This window comes from Podarcis erhardii, assembly GCF_964252035.2.
Source record: "Podarcis erhardii genome assembly, chromosome: 5".
Taxonomy (NCBI): Eukaryota; Metazoa; Chordata; class Lepidosauria; order Squamata; family Lacertidae; genus Podarcis; species Podarcis erhardii.
In genome coordinates, this window is record NC_138509.1 from 53521543 (window position 1) to 53547187 (window position 25645).

The 25645-nt window shown below is 44.4% G+C and overlaps 1 protein-coding gene across 1 annotated transcript in view; it reads left to right on the plus strand.

Moving 5' to 3' along the window:
* Nucleotides 1–22989, plus strand: part of XPNPEP1 (X-prolyl aminopeptidase 1) — a 37482-nt gene extending 14493 nt beyond the window's left edge. Inside the window, exons 5-21 of the mRNA XM_081863424.1 lie at nt 1265–1369; nt 3641–3733; nt 4526–4669; nt 4950–5045; nt 6591–6672; nt 7390–7600; nt 8955–9044; nt 9310–9360; nt 10491–10549; nt 12114–12191; nt 13334–13405; nt 16376–16436; nt 17115–17184; nt 18327–18500; nt 19853–19929; nt 20853–20951; nt 21666–22989. Coding sequence (XP_081719550.1) covers nt 1265–1369; nt 3641–3733; nt 4526–4669; nt 4950–5045; nt 6591–6672; nt 7390–7600; nt 8955–9044; nt 9310–9360; nt 10491–10549; nt 12114–12191; nt 13334–13405; nt 16376–16436; nt 17115–17184; nt 18327–18500; nt 19853–19929; nt 20853–20951; nt 21666–21794 — 1691 coding nt within the window. The 3' untranslated portion in view covers nt 21795–22989. The remainder of the gene's footprint in view (nt 1–1264; nt 1370–3640; nt 3734–4525; nt 4670–4949; nt 5046–6590; nt 6673–7389; nt 7601–8954; nt 9045–9309; nt 9361–10490; nt 10550–12113; nt 12192–13333; nt 13406–16375; nt 16437–17114; nt 17185–18326; nt 18501–19852; nt 19930–20852; nt 20952–21665) is intronic.
* The last annotated feature ends 2656 nt before the right edge of the window (nt 22990–25645 follow it).

Below are 25645 nucleotides of genomic sequence, written 5' to 3' on the forward strand. Positions count from 1 at the left end.
TATACAGCACTTGTGGGGTGAATTGGGAGCAGAGAGAGGTGTGGCATAGGGATATGGGGTGTTTTCTGAGGAGGGTTCCCAGAGCAAGACAGAGACACAGGCTTTATGTTCTCTACCCCTGGTGTGTAGGATTGCAGCCTTGATCATAGTGGCATTTGTCGTATAAATTAAAAATGAAATGGGGAAGGTGATGTCAGGGTCTGTTTCCTGATGCTTTTATATACCAGAGAGAAGTAGGGACTGGTCCAAACCTGGCTGCTGTTGTGTGTAACTTTTAAAGGGGAAGAAATCAGTCCCTACCATGCAGCATAAACAGTTCTCTCCAACCACATTTAAGGCAGACTTGGTATATATTCCATATTACCTGCTCTGGGCAGATAAGTCTATAGCAATGTTGCTGCTGAACTTTGGTATGTGCGCAGGGGTGGGGTGGAGAGAGTTGGCTCAGCTCACTTCTGGAAAAACTGTTGTGCTTTGCAGTTTGCGTGCTGGGTTGAAAGAAAAACACGAAGGAAAAGTTTGACTTGTCCCTTCCCCTTTCAGCATCGACACCAGCTGGAATGGTGACGTAATACCCGTGTAGTAATGAGCTTTTGCCGACCCCCAGATGACCCTTCAATAAAGTGAAAAATCCTGTTAACTGTTTCATACAGTGATCGCAGCTTGCCTTTCTTTTTCCCTCTGCGAAGCCAGTGGAAACAGATTTGCTTGTAGTTTGGCAGATTGGGGGATTAAGCGGTAAACAGTGTTGGTTAGCCAAGTTCAATCTTCTTAAAAAACATTTTTTTCTGCATCTGAAATCGCTGGGCATTGAAATTCGGCTAATGGACGGGAAAAGCCTTGTTTATCTTTCATAGGGACAGTGTGTTCTGTTTAGCAGCATGTCCTGTGGTAACACGCATTAAACTGCAGCTATGAGATGTAGGTTTCATTTCAAGCTGCGTGCGTGATATATATGCACTGCAAGCATTGTCAAGCCAGCCATTCTGTGGGGCTTTGTTTACCCCTAACTGTAAAACAGCCAAGTCCAGGTGTCAGCAGCCTAACTATGGTTTATGTCCCAGGAAGTATTTTAGCTCAGGCCTTCTCAAGGTAAACTCTACTGTTCTGGCCTGAATTTCAGATGCTTTGGAACAAACTTAATTCAAGTTTGATCATTTTATTTCCATTCATTTATTCAACTGGCACCACTGGCCATGTGTGTGTGTGTGTGTGTGTGTGTGCATAATATATGACCACCTCTCCCTTCTTCACTCTTTCTCAGGAACCGCCATAATAACAGCACAAGATGCTGCCATGTGGACCGACGGACGCTACTTTCTCCAAGCTGCTGAGCAAATGGATACCAACTGGACACTCATGATGATGGGTGTGTGAGAGCCCAAACTAGTGCTTTGCTTTAGGTCTTCTCCATGGTTCCTTTAGTAACTCAGTTGTGCTTCTTAACCCATTAATGTTCCCTTGTCCCTGTTGTTACATGGAGAAAAAGAACCTTTTCTTGAACATGTTACAGGAGCAGGGCCTCTTGCTTTCCCTTCCTAGTATATCTGCCCAAAGTCAGTGGTTATTTGCAGGCAGAAAGCAAGCAAATCCTAGTTGTTAGGCTGTACCCTTCACCTGGTGTGAGTGTTCTCTGGAAAAATACAATAGCATTTCTTGTGTGAATGGTATAAAAGTGAGTCGCAGCTTCCTGTACCAACCCTATGAGAAGAATATAATGGAGTTTGCTTGAATGCAGCCTGAGTGATTGACAGCTGCTGAGCAAAAGCGATAAAGGTGATGTGACCTTGCCCCATAGTGACCTCTTCATTTTGTGTTAGGACTGATTACTTCCAGGCTCACTTGAAGGTGCAGCTGAGGGCCTGTGAATTGGGCACCCAGCTTTCCAAATGCCACAGTAAAGAGCCATACTGTGCTTTCAGAAAGTCTGCATTTAATATCTGGACATGTAACTCAAAATTAAGAAAACTCTTGTAATTTTTTTGGGGGCATAATTCTAGCTATGGAAATTGTACTGAATTGCTGTCATTTATATGGGCGTGTTCGGGAAAGATTGAGGAACAGAAACTGTGTGTGTGAGAGGCATGACATTAAAATGTTGCAACGTTCAGGGTACCCTGAACCACAGAGATGGTTTCAGCTTCCCCAATGGAGGCACTAAGACAAGGCATCAGAATTTCTGACTAGTCCAGCATTCCCCATTCTTTTCCTTGGGCTGACTTGCCCTTTCACCATTGGGCTTCCTGAACATACCAGTTCCTCCTTTATTGCTGAACTTGCTGCCAGTACTTGCAACTTGTTGTTCCTTGGCCCATCCCTTGGTTGCTTAGCAACTGCAGTGCTTTCTGACCTTAGTGAGAACAAAAGCTGATGAGGGAAGGGAGATAGGAGAAGGAAAGAGCTCGCCTGGGCACCACTTCTCTTTTCAGTGGTACTCAAATCAGTGGAGGCAGGCAGGGAAAGGAAGGGTGCTCTGTTTGGCTACCTCCCAGGTGCTTTGCTCTTGGGGATAGCAGTAGCTATAGCTGAAAGGAACCATGCTTCAGTGTGAGGAGTACATGGTTTGCATGCAGAAGGCTTCAGGTTCAAGGGTATTGGTTGGCAGAAATGGAAAAGTTCTGACATCTCCTAGTTGGAGTAGGCAACACTGGTCCATCTAGCCCAGGGTTCTGACTCCATTGTTCTCTGAAGCTGATTGCTCATATCATTTCGCAAGGCAAATAGTAGGGAACAAACTGAGTTATTAAAGGGGCAACATTCTGGGTCATACTGCACTGTATCACAGTGCTCCAAGCTCCAAGTCATTAATTTTGCTGGATATCTGCAGTGTTTTTAGGTGTATGGAAAGGAATCCATAAATGGGGTTTGTTTTGGGAGCAGAGGGCTTCTATGATAAAGGTTGGTTCCTAGGGATGTGTTCCTAGGGATTTATGCATGGTTTGTTTCCCCAAAATACTATTGGGTATTCCAGGCATGGGGAAGTGGACCTGACCTGTGTGCTGGGTCCTTATCTCCCTCACAGGGCAGGTTTGACAAGGGAGAGGGCACTAGCCACCTGTTGGTAACCTGTGTTGCAATTATGTGTGCAGCACTTTGAAGTCCTGACAATTAGTCGACTGCTGCAACTTCAAAGAGCCTTGCACAGCTCTGTGCAATCACAGCTCATCAGCCGATTGGCAAGGCTTTCAAAAAGCCACGGGTGGGGCTCTATTGCAGTGTTTCTCAACTGGGTGCCATACGACTCTCTGGGGGTCCCGGATATTCTAAGGGGGCCACAGGTGAAAATCACGTAAATGTGGATCCACAGCACACAGCAGGGGGCCACAGAGGGAAGTGAGCAGTGAAGAAAAAAAATCATTTTTTAGCCTTTAGCTGCTCAAGAGGTGTGAGGCTTGGCCAAAATTGCATTCCGGCCAAATAGGGAGGCCTGGTGGGCTGGGGGTTCCCCACCGCTGGTGCTAATTCCATCTCTGGCACTGCAGTCTTACTTGGGGTTTGGGTATGCATTTCTGCACTTAAATTTGGTTATAAACCGCTGTGTTGAGGTTTACTGCTCCCTGGTCTTGTGATCAAGGTCTCCATGCTTGTGTTCCTTTTTGTTAAACTTTACAATCTCTCTTGAATTCTTTCTTGTCTTCAGGTCTGAAGAACACTCCCGCGCAGGAGGACTGGCTTGTGAGTGTTCTTCCCGAGGGTTCCAAAGTTGGAGTAGACCCTTTCATCATTCCAGCAGGTTAGTTTGCCCTTAAATGTCTTCTGATTTATGTAAATGGTTAGATTCTCCTGACCCGTGCTGCTTCACCACACAGCATCAAGGGGTTGGCTCTAACCAGGGTAGTTGAACTTGTCCTTAAACCTTTTCTCTGCCACAAGGTAGTTGGGGGGTAGGGAGACTGATGTTTTTCCAAGGAGGCAGTGAGATATCCTGATTATTCAAGAAGGAGGTGGATTGGTTGCCCTATCCAGTTTCAACTGCAAATGAATCTAGCAAACTTTTCAGCTGGGAATTTGAAGAAGGTCACAGGAATCTGTTCCCCCCAAATCTGGTTAATGGCAATATTTTTACTACTTTCCCTCTACAATCCCACAGTGGTTTGTAAGCTAACCATTCATCTCCAGTTTCTTCTTCAAAACCATAAGGCGTAAAAACTTTTGTTTCTTTAAAAATGAAATGTGATACGTTTCTGGTCCAAAGTTTTCTGATGAAAGTCTAGGGTTTAGTTGACCCTAACAGGAGAAGTTCTCATTCCCTAATTCTTGTTGTAATGTACAGAACATGCACATACAATTTTCTTCAGTTTTTTTTATTGATTTGATATTTTATGAATGCAAATGGTGAGGTTCTTAATAAAATTCTTTTAAAGAAATGCAGTGGATAAATGATTCTGTTACCAACCCATGTGTTTAGATGTGTACTGTATCCCCCACCTTTCTGATTACACAATGTCGCTTCACAGGGAAAGCTAGCAGGCTGGGGATCTCAACAGCAGCATCCTTCTTACGTCACTCTTTCTGTCATCCTCAGATCAGTGGAAGAGGATGTCCAAAGTTCTGAATAGTGCTGGCCATACTCTTGTGCCTGTCAAAGACAACCTAATTGATGTCATATGGACAGATCGACCACCACGGCCTTGCAAACCCTTGATGACTCTAGGCTTCAACTACACAGGTTAGCGGGATCCCAGTCACGTCCGTAAGAATGTTGTTGATAATGAAATGACAATCTCGACAGGCTCCCCATTGAATTGCATATCGGGCAGAGGTACTGTGTGTGTGGAAAGGATGAGACAAGTCCGGCCGCAACCATCATTTAATATCCCTAAAAGCATCTGAGATGAATTGGGCATTGGACATAAATGGCACCTGTGTGTAGATAAAAGAACTGCTTTGTTACATTAACCCTAGAGAATTTGGCCGGATTAAGTTCTCGCTTTCATTGCATAATGCAGGGATCAGCTGGAAGGACAAGATCACAGCCCTGCGGGGGAAAATGGCTGAGAGGAAGGCTCCGTGGTTTGTGGTGACCGCCTTGGATGAAGTGGCTTGTGAGTACAAGTATCCTGTTTCCTTTAGCATTGTTCAATTCCATGTTCGTTATCTACTCAGAAATCTCTACGCAGCTGGAAATGAGAAACCTTGCAGCATCCCCAGGGGTCAGGAGGACTGTTGGCCAATTTGGACAATAGAAGTCTGTCCTGGTGTCATCTTTGGAACGTAGAGATTTCAGTTGCTGGCTGTTAACTGGTCAATGGCAAGGAACCTTGCGCCATTTCCAGGAGGGCTGCTGCTGGGCTCAGGATTACTAATTACCACGAATGGTTGGAACAACCACCTTGTGCTGCACTTGTGGGTAGCTGCTGCCTGCTCACAGTCTGCTACCACTTAGTTCCCAAATACCCACCAAGCACAGCTGAGGAGCAGCCAGGAGCCCAGTAAAGTGCAAAACAGGAAGTGGCATGTTTGCCTATTGGGAGCTAATGGGGCCCAAAGGATAACGTGTTGGATTTGATCTGGGGAAACTGCTTGGTAGGCTGTGGGCTTGTTAGTGGCCTGCTTTCTGCAGGGCTTTGCTGCGCAAGTGAGTTCATAGTGGCAAACATGCTTGCACACCCTCACCAAGCAGAGTTGAACTCCCTGCCCATCATTAGAATGACTGCCAGGGCTGGTGGTGTAGAAAAATGCTTGTGATCTCCTCTCTGGGAGCCTGGCTTGGCTTAGTGTGATATGTGAGTCCCATCTCAGTCTCTAGAGACAGATGTGAGTAATTCCTGGATTTTACATTTTCAATAATAAGGAGTGAGCCGCTGAACCATTGGATGTTCTTTTGTTTTCGTTTATAATCCCAGGTGTATCTCGCAACCTGCACAGCACCTTGATTACGTTCCTTATCTCTTCCTGCACTTGGTCACAAGACTGAAACCAATGCAGACTTTATGGTTTTAATACCAGCCATGTTCCCTCTCCACCATCACACTTCTCCTGCTTTGCTTCCCTCACCTTCCAGCCCGATAAAGCGATCTGGAGACCTTGAAAGTTTGCTCACTATTTTGTGGGTGGTCCTAATAAATATAGGGTCCCGCTGTGGATTTTCTACTTTTTCCTTATGGTCCAACTTTGCTTCCTTTGTACTTCCTTTGTCTTATTTTCTTGTTACCAAAAGATCTTCCTTGTGCGTAGTCTGGACTTCTAATGCCATCTTGTGGCAAAAGCCCCTTATTGTTCATTTAAGTGGTTGTGTTGCATTTCACTATGGATGGTGCTTCCCTACTGCTTTCTTAAAAAAAGAAAGTACAGTGGTACCTCGGGTTACAGACACTTCAGGTTACATACGCTTCAGGTTACAGACTCCGCTAACCCAGAAATAGTACCTCGGGTTAAGAACTTTGTTTCAGAATGAGAACAGAAATTGTGCAGCAGCGGCACGGCAGCAGCAGGAGGCCCCATTAGCTAAAGTGGTGCTTCAGGTTAAGAACAGTTTCAGGTTAAGAACGGACCTCCAGAACGAATTAAGTACTTAACCCGAGGTACCACTGTAATGTTGAATTTTAACCAGGTTTGTGACACCGTCTTCTCCTTCCTTTTTTTTTTAGGGCTCTTTAATCTCAGAGGCTCAGATGTTGAGTACAACCCGGTTTTTTTTGCTTACGCCATCATAGGAACCAATACAATCAGGTAATGGAAACGGAGGCTTTCTCATTTATTTTGCTCACATTTACCCTGATGGTCAACATTTACCCAGATGGTCAACATGCGTATATATTTTCCTTTAAGAAATTGATTGGCTGAGTGGGCAAAGACATCAGGTCTTTAAAAGCAATAGGCTGCAGCCTCTGAAGGGGGAGGAATGGCTGTGGTGCTTGCCTAGGGGTGGCACTGCACTCACTGGGAAAGAAATAGGCAGCAGTGAAGTCTGGGGAACTTTGAGTAGACAGCAGCCCCACAAGGCAGTTGTACCTGCAGAGATATTACTGTCCATCTAGATCTCCCCTGACCTCGGTGCCACCTCACTCTTCTCCTTCCTATGGTAGCACTACCATATGTTTTTCACCTATAAGAAAGTCTGTGCCCAGATTACCAGTACCCTGCTACTGAGACCTGGAGAGCCAGCCAGCTTGGTGTAGTGGTTAGAGTGTTGGACTAAGGCCTGGGAGACCGGGGTTCAAATTCCCACTTGGCCATGAAGGGTGACCTTGGGCCAGTCACTAAGGATTGTTGTGGGGATTGAAATGAGGAGGCGGAGAACCATGTATGACACCTTGATCTCTTTGGCAAAAAGGTGAGATGCAAATGCAATAAATAAAACGTTGTTCAGTCATTCACTCTTTATTTAATTGTGTGTCCCGCAAGGCTCAGGTTGCTTTTCTCTATCTCTCCAATATATTCCTCTAGGTTGTTCATTGATGGCGATCGCATGTCCGACCCAGGCGTGAGAGAGCATCTGTTGCTGGACTCTGCTCAGGACCCTGAGTTCAGCATCCAAGTGCTGCCTTACGATTCCATCCTGACCGTTCTGAAGTCCATCTGCGACACCCTTTCTCCCCACGAGAAAGTTTGGCTCAGTGACAAAGCCAGCTATGCCCTGACCCAGGCCATCCCCAAGGTCCGTAGGCTTTGGCAAGGCAGCAAATTCCTCTCACCCCCCCCCAGCTCAGGTCTGCCGCTGTGCACTTCCACTCGGGACGGATGCTTCCAAGCTTCCTTCCGTGTGGGGCTGTTGCAGGCCTCTTGTCCTCTGCTGCAACGTGGCTTTGAAACCCAAGCCAAGCTCTCCATGGGTTGCTTCCAACCCCTGTGGCAGGAGGAAATGACTAACTCATTAAAAGAATTTATCTGAAAGAGTGTCAGATTAGAATAAGGCAGGGATTTGGGGAAAAAGAATTGGCCCTGCAGCAAAAAAACTACTTTTGTGGATTGGGCTGGAAAACATTCTGGTAGAGAGGAATAAAGAGGTTTTGTTGGGGGACGATTGTTTTGTTGGGGGACGATGACACAGCAGCCTCTTCTGGCTTTCTGTGGGGAGGCTGTGACAAAACGCACCGTGAGACTTACTGTTATCCCATGTGAGGCATTTTTCTTCTTCACCTGTATGTAGAACATGAATATAGAAACCTCCATTAGCTAGAGCAGTGGTAGCTCTTGTGGTGCCTTCAAGATGGTGTTGGACTCCAACTCTCCTCATCCCTGGCCATTGGCCATGGTGGTGGGGGCTCATGGGAGTTGGAGTCCAACCACACGTAGAAGGCACTCCACCGGCTACCCTGGGCTGCAGGAGCATGCCTTCTGTTTGAAATGGGCTCTTCTTTTTCTTTTTGCTTTCTGTGCTGTGTTACATACCTAACACAGAGTGCAAGAAGATTCTAAGGCACTTTTAGTTCAGTGTCACATGTATATGGCAGTGTTTTGGCACAGTCCGCAATGTTCTTTGAGACCAGACTTCGCCCTGCTTCCTGCTCAGCTCATAAAGTGGCTTGCACAGAGCTGGAGACTTTCCAGAGAAACTATATGCAGAGGTGTGTCCGCTTCATGGAATCATAGAATTGTAGAGGGACCTCACAGATCATCTAGTCCAGCCCCCTGCAATGCAGGAATCCTATCTAAATACGTAGATCCATGGAATTGTAGACTTCAGATGGACCATCTCTTGAAGGGCTTAGAACAGTCCGAGCAAAATCGAGGGGAAATGACTGGAAAAGGTGCAGGAAAGGGCATGCAAAATGATCTGGTGGTCCCTTGTAAGGAAAGGCTACACTTTGCCTTTCATGCAGACAGAAGATGATAAAGGATGCTCTTGGCTTGCATGCACCCTTTCTGTCTGGTCCCTGAGGCTTGGAAGGATACGAAGATGTAGCTAGCCCACTTCAGCGTAGTCTTAGTGGCCAGACAACTCCAGGGCCAGCAGGCAGTTTGGGCTCCTTGCCAAATTGTATCTTTTCTTTTTTTCTTTTTTGTCTTAGGCTCACCGCTACCTCACCCCCTACACTCCCATATGCATTGCAAAAGCTGTGAAGAATGCAGCGGAGTCAGAAGGCATGAGGAGAGCTCACGTAAGTGATCTACCCAGTTTAGTGGCTCTTTTTTGTTTCAGAGCTGCAAATTATTAATTCTACTGAACTCTGCAATAGTTTTTGCAGAGTGCAGAGTGAAGTGCAGAAGTTTCTGCTTGGAAGTAGAAATGTCGTCTTTTTGCTACTGCCTACTAATATATTTCTTCCATTAAAATGTTTGGGGCCAATTTTTCAGTGGGTTATTCCATACAGGTGTATTTCATTAATCCCTTTACCTTGTTTCTCCTCCTCCTTTTATTAACAGATTAAGGATGCTGTGGCCTTGTGTGAGTTATTTAACTGGCTGGAGAAGGAGGTATAGTTTTATAGATTTTTACTGAGAGAAGACTGTTACTGTATAATAGAAGTTACAGATAGGTAGCCGTGTTGGTCTGCCATGGTCAAAACAAAATAAAAAAATTCCTTCCAGTAGCACCTTAAAGACCAACTGAGTTAGTTCTAGGTATGAGCTTTCGTGTGCATGCACACTTCTTCAGATACACAGTGTGTATCTGAAGAAGTGTGCATGCACAAGAAAGCTCATACCTAGAACTAACTCAGTTGGTCTTTAAGGTGCTACTGGAAGGAATTTTTTTATTTTGTTTTGTATAATAGAAGATTGCATGAATATAAGCTTTAGTATTGCTCATGGTAACTACTGATTACTATGGCCTAGAGGGACGGAGAAAGCCACTGAGACTTTTAGGGGCTGTGAGGGCTGTTCATATTTCCACCTTGAGAGGAAATGATGACTTTTGGAGACTGTTTTTGCTTGCCTTGTGTGATTGAAAGAGGAATGGTGAACGATTGGCTTGCATACAGGAGAAAAATCATGGCAGAGGTTGCCATAGTAGAATGTTACTGGAAAGCATCAAATTCTCTTCTGTTTTTTTATATGCTATATTGGTTTTCTCACAATGGCCATGTTCAGATATCACACTAAACTATGGTGCTTAGCACTACGTGAATGGGCCTGCGTTAGCCTTGGATTCAAACACTTCCCCTCGCTCTGCTTTTCCAGTGCAGCCACATGCAGGGTATCAGAAGCTTTTGCTGCTGTTTGCCACCAATCACAGCTTAGTGGAATGTCCAAACTCAAACAAACTGTGTCTAGTCTTAACCATGGTTTATTGAAAGAAGTCAACTTATGAAATCAAACTATAAATCAGGTTTCAATATAGCATAGTTAAGATTAACCACACTTTTAATTTTTCCAAGGTAACACTGATATTCAATAGCTGTAGTCTACTGAGGAGAAAGTACCGTTGGTTTAGCCACTGCTAATGTCGTTGAGCCCTGATATTGATGCCCAAGGATAGCATGGAGGGATGGGGAGTCAACAGTGGCCTCTAAGGGAAAAGAGAGGGTGACTGGGCAAGATCCCATGAAGGCTACAACATGCTGTGTTTCCATTGTTGTTTACCAGGCTGCAATCTTTTCTATTAGGTTCCCAAAGGGAATATTACTGAAATAACAGCAGCAGACAAAGCAGAGGAGTTCCGTAGGTAAGAAGAAAGACAGATGTGGGCAATCTCTGGGTCATTATAGTCACTGAAGTTTTATATAGACTTTGGGGAAAACAGGGTCCATTTGTTTTATTGGGAGGCTGCGGAAAGAAGGGGTCCGACTTCCAAGGCAGGCAGTTTAAAGAAGAGCAAACCTTTAGGAACATAAGAGCATCGGAAGAGCCTGCTGGCTCAACCTCACAGTGAATAGCTAGATAACTTTGAGGAAAGCCACAAGCAGGACCTGAGCATAAGGGACTCTCTTCTCCCTCAGTTTTCAGCACCTGGCATTCACAGGTGTGGCTGCCTCCTGGAGGCAGAGGATAGCCATCATGGCTAGGAGCCATGGATAGACTGATCCTTCATTAATTTGCCCAACCTTCTTTTAAAGCCATCCAAAATGGTGGATGCTACTGCCTCCTGTGGGAGTGAGTTTAACTAAGTGCTGTATGAAAAAGTATAGTGGTACTTTGGGTTACATACGCTTCAGGTTACAGACTCCGCTAATCCAGAAATATTACCTCGGGTTAAAAACTTTGCTTCAAGATGAGAACAGAAATTGTGCAGCAGTGGTGCAGCAGCAGCAGGAGGCCCCATTAGCTAAAGTGGTGCTTCAGGTTAAGAACAGTTTCAGGTTAAGAACGGACCTCCGGAACGAATTAAGTTCTTAACCTGAGGTACCACTGTACTTTCATTTGCCTGTCCTGAATCTTCCAACATTTGGCTTGATTGGATGTCCACAAATTGTTTTGAGAGAGGGTCCATGTCCTGCATAATTTCATGATCAAACTCTTGCCTTGTCTTCTCCTTGTTTGTCTTGCCTGGTTTCATACCTCTGTCTTAGACAAGCTCAGAACAATATTCTGCAGTTCTTGGCCTTCAGGCTTATTCATCACATAGAATACTGTGCATGTCATTTTGGGCAAGCAAAGTGAACCCTGTATCTAAGACCAGATTGGCAAACTTGGCTAGGGAGTCTGCTGTGCATGATGTGGGGAAAGTACACCAACTCAATATGTTTCAGTACTCCAGCTGATACCTTTTTGGATGAACCAAGCAGAGGGTATAGAGCAAGCTCTGATTTGAGATCATCACTAGTCCAGTTCCCAATCTTCTTTTTTGGGTGGTAAAATAGGAAGCTTCTTTAGAACACATCATCACACCATTGGTCCACCTAGCGCAATATTTTCTATACAGAACTGCAGTGTGTCTCCAAGTTTTTAGAGGGCATTCCCAACCTTACCTGCAGATGCTGGGATTGAACCTGGGACCTTCTGCATGAAGAGCATATGCTCTACCACTGAGCTACAGCCCTTCCCCATACTTTAGGTTTGATGTTCATTGTCTTGCTAGAGACAATGAGCAATGAGCAAGTTTTGGCCCAAATGGTTAATCGAGACAAATTGCAGGAAGACTCGCCAGGGTGATCATGAATGATGAAATCTCACTGAAGGGCAATGGCAGAAAATGAAAACCTTTTTTTCTCATCCTTTGAGAGGCAGGATGTCTCCTTGCTGTAGAAGTTCTAAATGACCTTTGCTCATGAAATTTCTCTTTATTCCAGCCAGCAAGAGAACTTTGTCGACTTGAGCTTTGCTACAATATCAAGTACAGGCCCAAACGGTGCTATAATTCACTACAAGTAAGTAAGAGCAACAGAGTCCTTGCACTGGACACTTCACTACATAGTTGGAAGAACCTAGAGCACCATCATGCTAGTGTATCGCTGCTTAGTCTAGATTAGGAAATGTTCGCTACTGTTAACCTTCAAGTTGGCTTCTATGACCAAATCTTTTCTCCAGGATCCCATTGCACTTGGTGTGGTCCCCATCTGAGGCTTAACAGAACTTCAGCGAATCACGTCAGTTGATGTTATTTTCCATCTAGTGATATAAAGAGAGTTTGTGGCTGAAGCAGCAGAACAATGTATCTTGTTCCATAACCATCTACTGTGGATGACCAAATTGTTTTCAGGCGGTTGGCTTCATGAAGATCGGTTGTCCCTGTTTGGCTAGCTTCCTGTTTTTTCCAAAGTTACTAATGAGAGAGTTTGAGGGGTGGAGTCATTGTGGAGGGCTGAGGTTATTTGCTGCTGCAGAATGCAGAGACTAGAGGATTTCCTTTTGTCCTTTACAAGTTTCTCAGGGATTGCATGATGTTGAGGCTGGAAGTGTTTTTTTTTTTTTTTAAAAGAAAAGATCTTGACATCCACTGATTCAGTGAAAAATTTAACCTTGTCCCAAAGTGCAGCTTTCAGTGCAAAAACTGATAACTGTGCAGAATTTAGCACAACCCTAGTTGAAATAATGGTTGAATGAAGTGCAAATACATGCAAATACTTTACTTTATCTATATTTTTTTTTTGAAGTGTTGGAATATTTCTTGGTGGCTCATAGACCTGTCTCCTGTCAGCTGTAGAATTTTCAATAGAGAATCATGTGATTAACAAGTAGGTGTAGATAACAAGCTCTTCCAGCCTTCTGATTGTCATTGTGAATGTGCTTCCACCACCAAATATTGTGATTCTATACAGCCTCTTATATAAGTTAGAATAGTAAACACATGCTGTACAATGCTGAAGATGCCCTCAGACACATGATGCTGACCTAAATGGGCAGCTGATTTGATCCAACAATCCATGAAAATTTACTAAGGACAAATACACTCGGTCCAGAGTTCATAATTTAATTGTATAATTTGAAGGAAGAACTTGTAATTCAGTCTGTTTTCACTTGCTGGTTTCAATGAAAAGGTGAGACAAATCATTTTTCTTTTCTTGAATAGGCCTACAGCTGAGACAAATAGGACTTTATCCATGAATGAAATCTACCTCCTGGATTCTGGGGCTCAGTACAGGTAAATGAAGCTTATAGGCTACTTCGCATTGGTGAACCTACACTAAATCAAATCCCACCTCAGATATAAATTTGGTATGGAAAAAGACACAGCCTTATACTATGCTTGTTTAAGATAAACACCATGGAAAAAATATGAGTCATAGCAATATTATCCTGGCAAGTTGGGGGCTGTGCAGTTGCCTTTTGCTTTGAAATAGTGCTATTTCACATACATTATTTTTTTTTTATTTAAGCTTAGAGTGAGTGGCTTGCTTAAGGCAACCTAGTGTGCTTGCAGAGGTGAGATTCAAAAGCTAGGGACTTACAGAAGTGCATAATTTCTTAGCCACAGCAGCATTAAGATGAAAACTATTTTGTTCAGCAAGGAATGGAGCGGAACTGATCTGTGGAACAGTTCTTCTTTAGAACTGGGATGGGGAACTTGTGGCCCTCGAGATGTTGTTGGACTACAACTCCCATTATCCTTGACCATTGGCCGTGCTGGCTGATGGGAACTGGAGTCCCATAGCACCTGAAAGGTCACAGATTTTTCCTTCCTGGCTTTAGAGGCTTGGCATTTTTGTTTTTTTGAAATTTTAATGGCCCCCTGAATGGGAACTGTGTGGATAAAACTTGTACAATGAGAGCCTTCTTCTCAGGCAGCCTAATTATTGACTTCCTCGGTGCCACATTGTGAAGCAGTCACTTGAATATAATGAGTTATGCATCCATTACATTCTCTAGGCTGTGGGGCAGCAGGGCTGAACTGGCTGATGTTGCAAAGTTAACTCGAGTGTTTTTAAAGTCATGTGCTAGGGCAGAGTGCCTGGAGAGAGACTTTGCACAAATCCTGCCTCCCCCGGGGGAAGTTCTCAGGGTCCTGCTTAACTCCTGTTAATGTCAACAGAGGTTGTGGAAGAGAAGTTATGAGTGGATTGTGCTCTTTATTTTCAAAAGTATGGATAATTTGGGAATTCTCAGAGAGATACAGATCCCTTGACTTTTTTTTCAGCACGGTACATATAGTTAAATTAGATGCTTGAGCAAAGCTCCATGACCTGTAGGACCATAGAGATGAAGGAGGCTTCCTTGGTCAGTGATCCCAACCCATTAGATAGAATTTCTTGATGAACTTGAAAACCTACTTTGCACCGGGGCCGTCTAATGAAATTAATGTGTATCTGAAGATGTGTGCATGCACACAAAAGCTCATACCTAGAACTAACTTAGTTGGTCTTTAAGGTGCTACTGGAAGGAATTTTTTGTTTTGACTATGGCAGACCAACACGGCTACCTATCTGTAATGAAATTAAGTGTGCATTGCACTTTCTGAACTCCCATCTTTCAGACTCTTAAGGATTTTCCACTGTACCTGCTTTTTCTTTTTTCCCTCATTTTTTAAAAAAGTGTCGCTTAACACCCAGCCTGCAGAAGAAGTTCTGGAGAACTTGAAATATTTGCTCACTCATCTGGCACAGGGTAGAGGAGTTATGCAGGGGTCCTGATAGCTTCCAACAACCCATGGATCAATAGAAATCCTGTTTGACTGGCTTTGAATACTTCCCCAAGCACTGCTCACATGTTCTCCAACTCACTTTCCCTAGTGCTGTCCTTGGAAGGTTGATTTTTGTTCCTTTGTGCTTTATGCACAAAGCTGCAGGATGCACATTTTGCCCTGATTTTTATTGGTTTGGCAGGATTTATTTCCCCTGTTTTTGTTGGTTTGACGTAAGGAAGTGTGTCCTGCTTTTCTCATCCTCTGAAACATGCCCCACAGTACCAAATTATGTATCATTTATGAAACATAGCATCCCAGAGCCTTGAGTTGCATCCAGTGACTTCAGTTTGTACGCTGGCAGAGCTAGCCGGGGGGAGGGGGGGAGGGAGCAGAGGTCGTTTAGTACAATCTCTTGTGCTGGAGCCAAATCCTTTGTACCTCAGCTTTCTGAACAGCTTGCCCTGTGCAGAGACAACAATGCAGATGGTTATCCAGACTGGAATGTTCCATAAGCAGAGAGCAGGAGGAACCAACGGACACCAGCGCCGGGATAGCTGGAGGGATAACAGAATAGATTTGTTGGAAGAGAGTTCATTTCCTCTGAGCTACAGTTACAGATTCCGCTTGACATCTCTCCAGTGGCCTTGAAGTCTGTGAAAGCTTACTTGAGCATGCATTAACTAGAGAAAAGTTGGGATAGGGCTGGAGTCAGCTTCTAGAAGCTGCTCCCTTAAAAAAACAGCATAACTAAATAGATTATACTTTGAGGTGTGGCAGAAGACACCTGGATGTCCATTGGCTAGCTGATACCTTATCTCAGGAGGACGGGAGAAACCATCTTCTTTGGGGTTCTCTAATTGGGAAATCTCTTGCTAGCAGGTTTGGAAGGTCATAGCTGCCACGACCAATTACCCGTCTTGTTATTCCACCCTCTGTAGGCATACCTTGTCCTTCCCCTGCCCAGTGAACTTCTGCCCGTTGATTGCTATTTCTGCACTTTATATTCCAGTAAGAAGGATGAGGCCCACAGAATATCTTGCTGTGTGAGCTGATTGGTGGGCAATGGTCTCCTGGCATTTCCATGAGGAAATCTTGACCTGTTTCATAGCCTATTTTCATGCGACTAAGCAAGACCAGCAATGCCCATTCTTGTTATAGCTGAGCCTTACCCACTGCAGAACACTTGGAAGAAGCTCACAAAATTTTGCACTAGGCTGGCTTAAAGTATATTCTTGACTTTTCCGGGAAGTGCCATAGCTCAGTGTTAGAGCATCTGCTTTGCCTGCTGAAGATCCCAGCTTCCGTCCCCAGGATATCCAGGCAAGACAGGGAGAGACCCCTGCCTGAAACCCTCGGGAGTCGTTGCCAGTCAGGGTAGACATCACTGAACTAGATGGACCAATGCTCAGACTCGGTATAACGCAACAGCCTATGCCTCCACCTTTCTCTTTCGATAGTTAGAATATGTTTTTCTCTTTCTCTTTTTGGAAGGGATGGAACTACAGATGTGACAAGGACAATGCATTTTGGCACCCCAACAGCTTATGAAAAGGTATGCAAGAATTCGGGTTTCATCGTTGATTTTCCCCAAACAGGTTGCCTTAGGCAATTTTAGATACAATAAGCACTGAAGGTTTGTTTGTGTGCAGATTTCACTCACTACAAGGACCGTGAGATGATCAAGTAGCTCTGCTTGACACCCCCCCCCAAAGTCAAGGGTGGCCTTATTGTCCCTGGGCACCTGCAGCAACTCTCCCTCTTTATGGGTCCTGGTTTCATCCCTCCCCCCTTTGTATCTATCCATTGGGAACCTTTTGGATATTCAGTTTTGTGGCATTATTTTTTCATAATCAAAACCACCTGAATATTTATAGAAGCAGCGTTTTCTCCAAAGGGGGTGGGGTGGGGCAGATGTTCTGGATGCCAATGTGTACAAGAGCCAATTAAAACATCTGGGGTGTAGTCCATATGTAAGCTGAACATCTAAGCTCTGACCACTGTTAGAAATTGCCCTTTATTTCACCCCTCCCTCCCTGTACACACACACACACATCTTAGGGAGATGAGATATACACTGGTCGCTTTTACTATCAAACTGAGCTGCTGCTTCAAATATATTGGCAGACCCCAGTCCAGAATTCTTTATGCACTTGTTCTAGGTTGCAAGTGACTCATGGGCCAGGCCTTCCAGTGCCTTCTGTTTTGTTCATCGTCTTCCCTTTCCTTCCAGGAGTGTTTTACCTATGTGCTGAAGGGTCACATAGCTGTCAGCGCAGCCATATTCCCTAACGGGACCAAAGGTTGGTCAGTTTCCCTTTCCTCTTCCTCAGCTGCAGTGGCACTCGGAATCAGATTTGTGTTTTCTCTGTTATCTAGTCATCAGGCCTTCACGAGGGACGGGTTCAACGATGAGGAACTACATACCCATATAAAAGTAACTTAGGATGAATAGAATTGCCACAGACGCAGATAAACCATATATAGAAACTAAAGAAACTTAAAACTAAAATTGAATATTTCCCTAGCAAATCACAATTCCCCTTTAAAAATGGGGTTCCTGTTTCAACACGTTAAGTAAAATAAAATTGACCCTGAAATTTAAGCCTGAATAAAATTATATGGAACCTTGAATGAAAGAGTGTTAAGAAACTTAGGAACATAGGAAGTCGCCTTCTTTCTATGGAGTCAGACCATTGGTCCATTCAGTTCAGTATTGTCTGCTCTGACTGGCTGGCAGCTGTCTAGGATTCCAGGCAGAATTCTCTCCCAGCCCCGCCTGAGGATGTGGGGGGACCCTTGGCACACAATGCCAATACTCAAGCCCTGAGCTATGGCCTGTTTCCCCTCAATTTAGAATTCTGAATCTCTCAGGCAGGACGCAACATTATCCCTTTTAAAAAATGAATAAATTCTGCAAGATTGCAGATAAAAGGGGTATCTGTATTGTTCCCTCAGCCCAGCACACGAAAGGAAGGACATGATTATCTATCTACACATCACACAATGGAAACAGAATGTGTGGTCAATTGCTTTATCTGAGAAACTAACTAAGAAAGTACGTGCCCCAATGATGCGACTGATACGGATGATTTTGCTGAAATACGGCATCCCTTTATAAAATATCCAAATGAACTCTGATGACTAGCACCCACTATATATGCATATAGATTTATGGGGAAATTTGTTGTATGAATTAGTTTTTGTTCTGGGGGGGTGGGAAACCAATTGTTTGTATAATATTATGGTCGTGCTTAAATCCTGTTTCCAAAGGTGTGTTTTTTTATATTAAAAAAATCATAGTATATAAAGGAAAGTATAAAATTGTATGCACATCTTTTTCAACCTGCAAGTTCAGGATATGACTGTCAGAAACAAGGCTGCTCGCTTTCTGCTCAGCTTGTTAATATATTGTGGACCTGCAACTTCCTTTTGTGTCTTGTAGGTCACCTCCTGGACTCCTTTGCACGCTCTGCACTGTGGGACCAAGGCTTAGATTACCTGCATGGCACAGGACACGGAGTTGGGGCTTTCCTTAATGTCCATGAAGGTCCATGTGGCATTAGCTACAAAACCTTTGCAGATGAACCTCTGGAAGCTGGGATGATTGTTTCTGATGGTAATTAATTTATTCCCATGGACTCATGACTCTGGTTACATGAACTAGTGTCTTCTGCCTCTTTGGCTTTTAATAGAAGAATTTCATGTGATCCTCTTGGCTCTCTATGTTGTTTCTGGGCAAGAATGGGAGGGTGGCACCTCTCCAGTCCTTAAATATCAACATTGATTATATTAATACGTAGCATTTATATAGTGCTTGCAAGTGTCCAAATATATTTGAATCACGGACTCATAGAATTGTAGAGTTGGCAGGGACCACAAGAGTCATGTGGCCCAACCTCTTGCAATGCAGGAATTATTTGCCCAACGTGGGGCTCAAACTCATGTCCCTCAGATCAAGAGTCTCATGCTGTACTGACTATCAGTTTGCATGCACTGATCTCAATAACCCTTACATTCCTGTATGGTAGTTCAGTATTATCATCATATCAGGAGCAGCTTGCCTAGTGGGACATCAAACAGGCTTTTAACACCTCCTATCCACCCCCTTCCTTGTAAGCATCAGTAACTCCATGATGAAATGAGAAAGAAACAGTTAAACAAACAAGAAATTAGACCCGCTTTGAGGAGGAAGGAAGTCTATTAGAATAGAATAACAATCAAAAATAGGGTAACATAAGTCCGTGTGTAAGAGCTTTCAGCTTTATGGTTATTTGTTTGTCATTTGTTTTGTGTTTTCTTTTTAGTTTGTTTCTTAAGTATCATGTGTTTATGTGTTGTAATAAAAAGTTAATAAAAAGCATAATAAAATAACATAAAATAAAATAAAGTAACTCCATCTCCAGGAAGCTGCCACTCTGAACTACTCTTGCTTCATTTTATAGATGAGAGCCTGAGAAATGGTGCCTGGGCTCACCTAGCAGTGAGTGAGGTTTGAGGCAGGGATGTCCCTTAGCTGTTATGGCAGCAATTTGTCAGCCCAGGATGTATGCATTAAGGTCTGATTTTGCTGGCACAAGCATTCAGTAGATTTGGTGCACATTATCTCTTGTCTGCCATGTGAATTTTGTGGGGTTTTCAGGCAATATTGCTGTTCAAGGGCTTTGGTTCTGCTCCTGCATAAAAAAATCATCCATCCTGGTTTCCTTTCTTACGGTGCTGGTATTTTCACCCCCAAGTGCTGCCTCACCAATGCAGCCTCTGTGACCAAGCCATAGAAGAAGCCTTTACTGCCTTTCTCTACGAAAGGTGTAGATGTGTCTTTGGGTGTGATATGGAAGATTCTTTGAACTCCAAAATCTTCAGGTTGCTTGAACAGAAAAGCTGGGCCTTACTCCCAAGGTTGTTAGGGGGTTTGCCCTTTGGGGAAATTTTTTCTAACAGTGTTCCTGGCTAACTTTGTCTCTGCAGAGCCTGGTTATTATGAGGCTGATGCTTTTGGGATCCGAATAGAAAATGTTGTCATTGTCGTTCCTGTTAAAACCAAGGTGAGCAGTTTCTTTGCATGTCTGAGAGGAGCGATGCCTCCTTACTGTGACTTGTGAGCACGATGTCTTTCCAATGGGGAGTGAACCTGCCTTCTTCCAAATGTTGTTGGGCATCGTGGTCCATCATCCCTCACAACTGGCCATGCTGGCTTGGGCAGATAGCAGTTTGAGTCCTCCAGCATCTCAAGGGCTACAGGTTCCCCACCAATGATTTCAAAGCCACAGCTTTTCCATCTTTGCACTGCTTGGTTGTTTCTGCTGTCCTGGAAGCTGAAACATAACTTTGGAAAGTATCCTTAATCTTCTATTAACTTTCCTAGTTGCTGATGAAAGGGAGTTTTTATGTAGGAATGAGAAACGTAAGAGAACATTGGGTTGAAACATGGTATTTGGCACAAGATGGCCAACCTTCACATTAGGACCTTCAGTGGTGTTCAAACTTTTTTCAAAGAGGGCCAGATTTGATGAACTGAAGGGCTGAGAGGGCCGACCAAAGGACCAACCTTTTTTTAGGATTGAAGTTGTTGAGGTTTTTTAAAGGATTTTACCCAGGAAATAAACTGCCACAGGGGCCAGATTAAACCAACCGGTGGGCCGGATTATGCCCCCCAAACGGACTTTAGACATGCATTAGGTTACTTGACTGAAAACATTTTTATAAAGGTGGTGAGAACAAATCTAAATTCAGTTTTATGCACCAGGGACAGTTCTCCAGAGGGATGGATGACATGTCTGGATTTGCTTAGTTGAACTCTCTCAGAATATACCCTTAATGCCACCTTCTCCAGTTTTCTGTCATCTCATGAGAGTTGGAGGACACCAGAATGGGGAAGACTGCATTATGGGAAATCTGTGATGGTGAGAGGGGCACTTTTACTCAGCTAGAAGCTTTCTCCAATGACTGGGATATTTTACCTCCGTAGTATAACTTCAGCAACAGAGGGAGTTTGACGTTTGAGCCTTTGACCCTGGTTCCCATTCAAACCAAAATGATAGACGTTGATTTGCTAACTCCAAAAGAGGTAAGGAAAATAATAACTGTGTTGTAAAACTTGAGACTTTTACTGTGAGGACTTGAAATGCTTGGTTTTCTTCCCCCTCATTTCCAGACAGACCAGGTCTTGATGAAAACCTCCATCTTAGTACTTAGCTGTCTTAGTTTTTACAGCCAAACCTGTCGTGGTCTATTGCCAAACCTGACAGGATACTAGTACAAATGGCACCGTAGTTATTTTGAGGATAGACGGTGGGAAGGGGAACTCCCAGATTGGCAAATATTTCAGGAACCGAGTATATATCAGGTGAAATTCCGGGGCATTTTGCCATTGAGGTTGTTCTGTAGTGATGCATTCATATGTATCTTATACTTGCCATGAAATCAAGAGCTGAAATTTAAAGACAAAACAGAAACTTGCTTGCTGGTACTCTTCCTGCCCAGCTTTTCTCTGCGCATCATGGTAGAGGGCATGGCTAGCTGCCTGGAACACTGAACCTCCACACTGCAACATTTTGTTGCGGGTTCAGCTTGCCCTCACAATTGCCTTTGACCCCCCATCCCTCCAAAAGGGATGCACAAGGGACTATTGTATTCAGCTGCACTTCCCCATAGACATCAGTACACAAAGGGCTGCTCTTCACTTCAACTATTTGAGCTTTTTAGACATATATAACCCCTTTCCCCCTTGCAAGTAGCATTCACAGTGGCTGGAGATCAAGATGCTCTCCTTTGTCTTTAGTGCGACTGGGTGAACGAGTACCACAGAAAATGCCGAGAGGTGGTCGGGGCAGAGCTCGAGCGACAAGGACGGCAAGAAGCTCTCCGGTGGCTCATTAGGGAAACGGAGCCCATCTCCAAGATGCACTAACAGCAGCGCACGTTCTCTTTGTGTGTCTATGTGCATTTCTGCGAGAAAGTCATTCCTTTTTACAATTGCAAGTGCAGTATTGGTTCGGCTTTACAATAATATACCATGCCTGGGGAGGGAGAGTGAAGTGGGGGGAATGTGAAAACCCTTTCATATCGGTCAGGAGAGACATTTGGTGCTGGGGCTGGGTGGGATTGAATATTTTTTGGGGTGGGGAGGGTATTTCTTTCCTTGTGATTCTTTTATTATTATTTTCTTGATAATGAGCAAAAATAAATTGGGAGCTATGGAGTCTGTATCTTACGGAGAAGATGGGTCAGTGGAGAACAGCACGAGGTCACTGAAAACTTGCTGAATCACTGGATTCTATTGTTTTTGCAACTGCCAAGCTTATGCAGCTGACTGAAAACTACCTGGGAAGTGTGCAACGTGATGCAAGTTAATTGTTGCGATGTCCTGCCAAAGCACTACAGAGAACAGGGCTATGCATCAGGTGGAGATGCGTAGTAAAATGGGTCTCCTGTAGGGGCCTCAGAACAGGTGTTCCCAAGGACCCTGTACTGAAAACTTCCAAAGCCTTGCTTTTCTGCATTTTGCACCTCTCAGAAATGCAGCTCGGAGCAAGTTCACATGTACACAGTGACTGCAGCATCATGTTATCTCTTGGCTGCTGTGAAGTGCCCCCCCCCCCAGCTCAGTCCTGTGCATGTCTACTCTGAAGAAAGTTCCACTGTGCTCAGTGGGTCTTACTTCCAGGTAAATGCACAAAGATTTGCTGCCACAGAAGAGAATGTCCAGATAGTCCTGGCTTACCTTGAGCAAAATTATTTTTCAATGGATGCGGTTGTGTGTCATTGAGCAATAAGTGATGGGGAAAGGTACCTTCTTCTACAAACCAGCCCCGACTTGCAGCGTCTGTAAGTTGCTTCTTGTGATGAAAATCGTTTTGGACACCTGCAGTGTTTAAGCATGCAGTATAATGCAATGGTAGCCACTTGGGTTTTTGTTTCCCCCCAGCTCTGAGGGTGTGGGCTCCTGGGTATGACCATTAAGCAAACGTTTAGTGTTGAGGATGGAGAATGTTCAAAAGCAGCCTTGATTGTTTTGAGTGAAACTTTTACATGGCTAGGAACATGTCTTTGCTCTACCCACAGTCAAAATCTGGAAGTGCCAATAAACATCATATACTTCTTTACTGCTGTGTCCAATTTCACAGATTTCTAAAATCCCACAAATGCACCCCAAATTTCTGCAATGGGAGCACGCTGTGGACTCTTAGGCATTTTTTCTTAATTTAATGCAGTCTAATTGAACGATGTGAGAAGCTTTGGAGGCGGGAGTAAGGGCTTTAGTCTTCCTTAGGATCAGAGATCTGAATGTGGGCTGTCTACTCTTTTACTCACGGATTAGAATGGACACGTAAAAGTTAGATCTAGTTTGTTTATTTGTTAACATTGTTAACTCAACATTCTCCAAAGAGCTCTGGGGGTTCTGTCAAGTCCATCCTTCAGTCCAAAGATATAAACCAGGTAGCTCTTAATATTTCTGCAAAAAAAGTGTTTCAACTGGGAAGTTGGTGCTGAATTGCTCTTGCCTTGGGCCACTGAACAAATATTCAACATCAAAACTCTACTCCATTCCAGCAACGGGGAGTGCCAGGACAGAGCACACCCACACCCACCCACAGGTAAACGGGGGAAACAACTTGCTGCAAAATATTTTTGCATACACAGTTCTTTTCCTTCCATTTTATCTTCACAACAACACTTGAGAGGTTGGATAGGCTGGGAGAGGAGGACAGGTCCAAGGTCCTCCAACCAAGTAGGGTCATTGCTGTATGGGGATTTGAACTCGGACCTCCCTCATCCTATTTAGACATTTTAACCACTGTATCACATTTGTATCACTGTATCACTGTATCACATTTGTACTCCAGACCATGCACTTTCTATATTATTGAGCCCGGTCTGAATCTTTAACAGGAGGAATTGCTGCATGGGCACTAAATAATGAAACGATGCTCCTAAAATAATGGCATTCCAGACAAACACTCTTCAAGCAAATCTTTGTTAAGGCTCAGTGTCATTAATTAAAAATGGAACAGGCTCTCGCAGTCCTTAAGAAGTTAACAGTGACCTGTCTCTTGCTGTATTCCGTCTGATTTCTGTTCATGCAAATCCTCTTAACTGTCCCTCACGGTGGCAATTTGCTAGTTCGGCTGCCATAGTCAGGCCCATATTGGTTCCTACTAATATTAAAACACGTCACTCTCTGAGGCAGGAGTTTGATGGAATTAGACCGGGTTTTGCAATACGAACGCAAAGGTGCCAAACGATTAAAAGAATCCTTATTAAGAAGTGCTCAGTCATTTTGTGCGAAGAAACGGGCACATCAGGATGAGACAAGACACTCAAAGGCAAATAGGCCTAGTATAAATTTGCAGCACTCTCAAGTGCGGAGGTGAAGATAAAAAAGCTATTATTTTTTTTGGGGGGGGAGGGGGGGAAACATGGAGTGAAGAACTTCCATTCGGCACCGGAATCAAACCAAGGGTACTATTGAAGAGGGGTAAAAATCTGCCTTCCAATACTGGGATAACCACGGGATGGGGGCAGGATTTCCCCCCTACCTTAAGTTGTCCTCTCCTGCACTTCCTCTACTTTCCCCCACAGATTAAGAAGAAGAAGAAGAGTTTGGATTTGATATCCCGCCTTTCACTCCCTTTTAAGGAGTCTCAAAGCGGCTAACAGTCTCCTTTCCCTTCCTCCCCCACAACAAACACTCTGTGAGGTGAGTGGGGCTGAGAGACTTCAGAGAAGTGTGACTGGCCCAAGGTCACCCAGCAGCTGCAGGTGGAGGAGCGGGGAATCGAACCCGGTTCACCAGACTAGGAGTCCACTGCTCTTAACCACTACACCACACTGGCTCTCAGATTAGAGTCATTTGCTTCCATGTAGGAGATGTGAATTGTCCCCTTACAGTGACCTAGTGGAAGGAGGCGGCTGTTGTGGTTTCCATTGCAGTGATATCAGACATTGTAGCCTCTTCATGCTGCAGAGACTAATGGGAGCCATTTGTGTGTACGGGAGAAGGAAAGGGTTCAAGGACAAGAAGAACCCCACTAGATCCTGGCCCAGAGACCCATCTAGTCCACCATTTTGTTCCCACAGTGGTCAACCAGGTGTTGATAGGAAGCCCACAAGCAGGACATTAGGGACGTGGGTGGCGCTGTGGGTTAAACCACTGAGCCTAGGACTTGCTGATCAGAAGGTCGGCGGTTCAAATCCCTACAACGGGGTGAGCTCCCGTTGCTTGGTCCCTGCTCCTGCCAACCTAGCAGTTTGAAAGCACATCAAAGTGCAAGTAGATAAATAGGTACCACTCCGGCAGGAAGGTAAACGGCGTTTCCGTGTGCTGCTCTGGTTTCTCCAGAAGCGGCTTAGTCATGTTGGCCACATGACCTGGAAGCTGTACACTGGCTCCCTCGGCCAATAAAGCGAGATGAGTGCCGCAACCCCAGAGTCGGCCACGACTGGACCTAATTGTCAGGGGTCCCTTTACCTTTAAGCAGGACATGAGCACTATAGCACCCTCCTGTTTATGTTCCCCAGAAACGGATTCAAAAGCACACTGCCACTGATGCTAGAGGTGATCTCATGACTGGTAGCCACGGCTAGTTTTCTCTCAGTGTGTCAGATCCCCTTTTAAAGCCGTCTTAAGTTGGTGGTGATCACTAGGCCTTGAAGCAGCAAATTCCAGTGTTTTAATGATGTGCTGCTGTGTTATTTTTTTGTCTGCCCTGAATCTTAAAGGCATTCAGCTTCACTTGCATGACCTCAGTTTCTAGTACT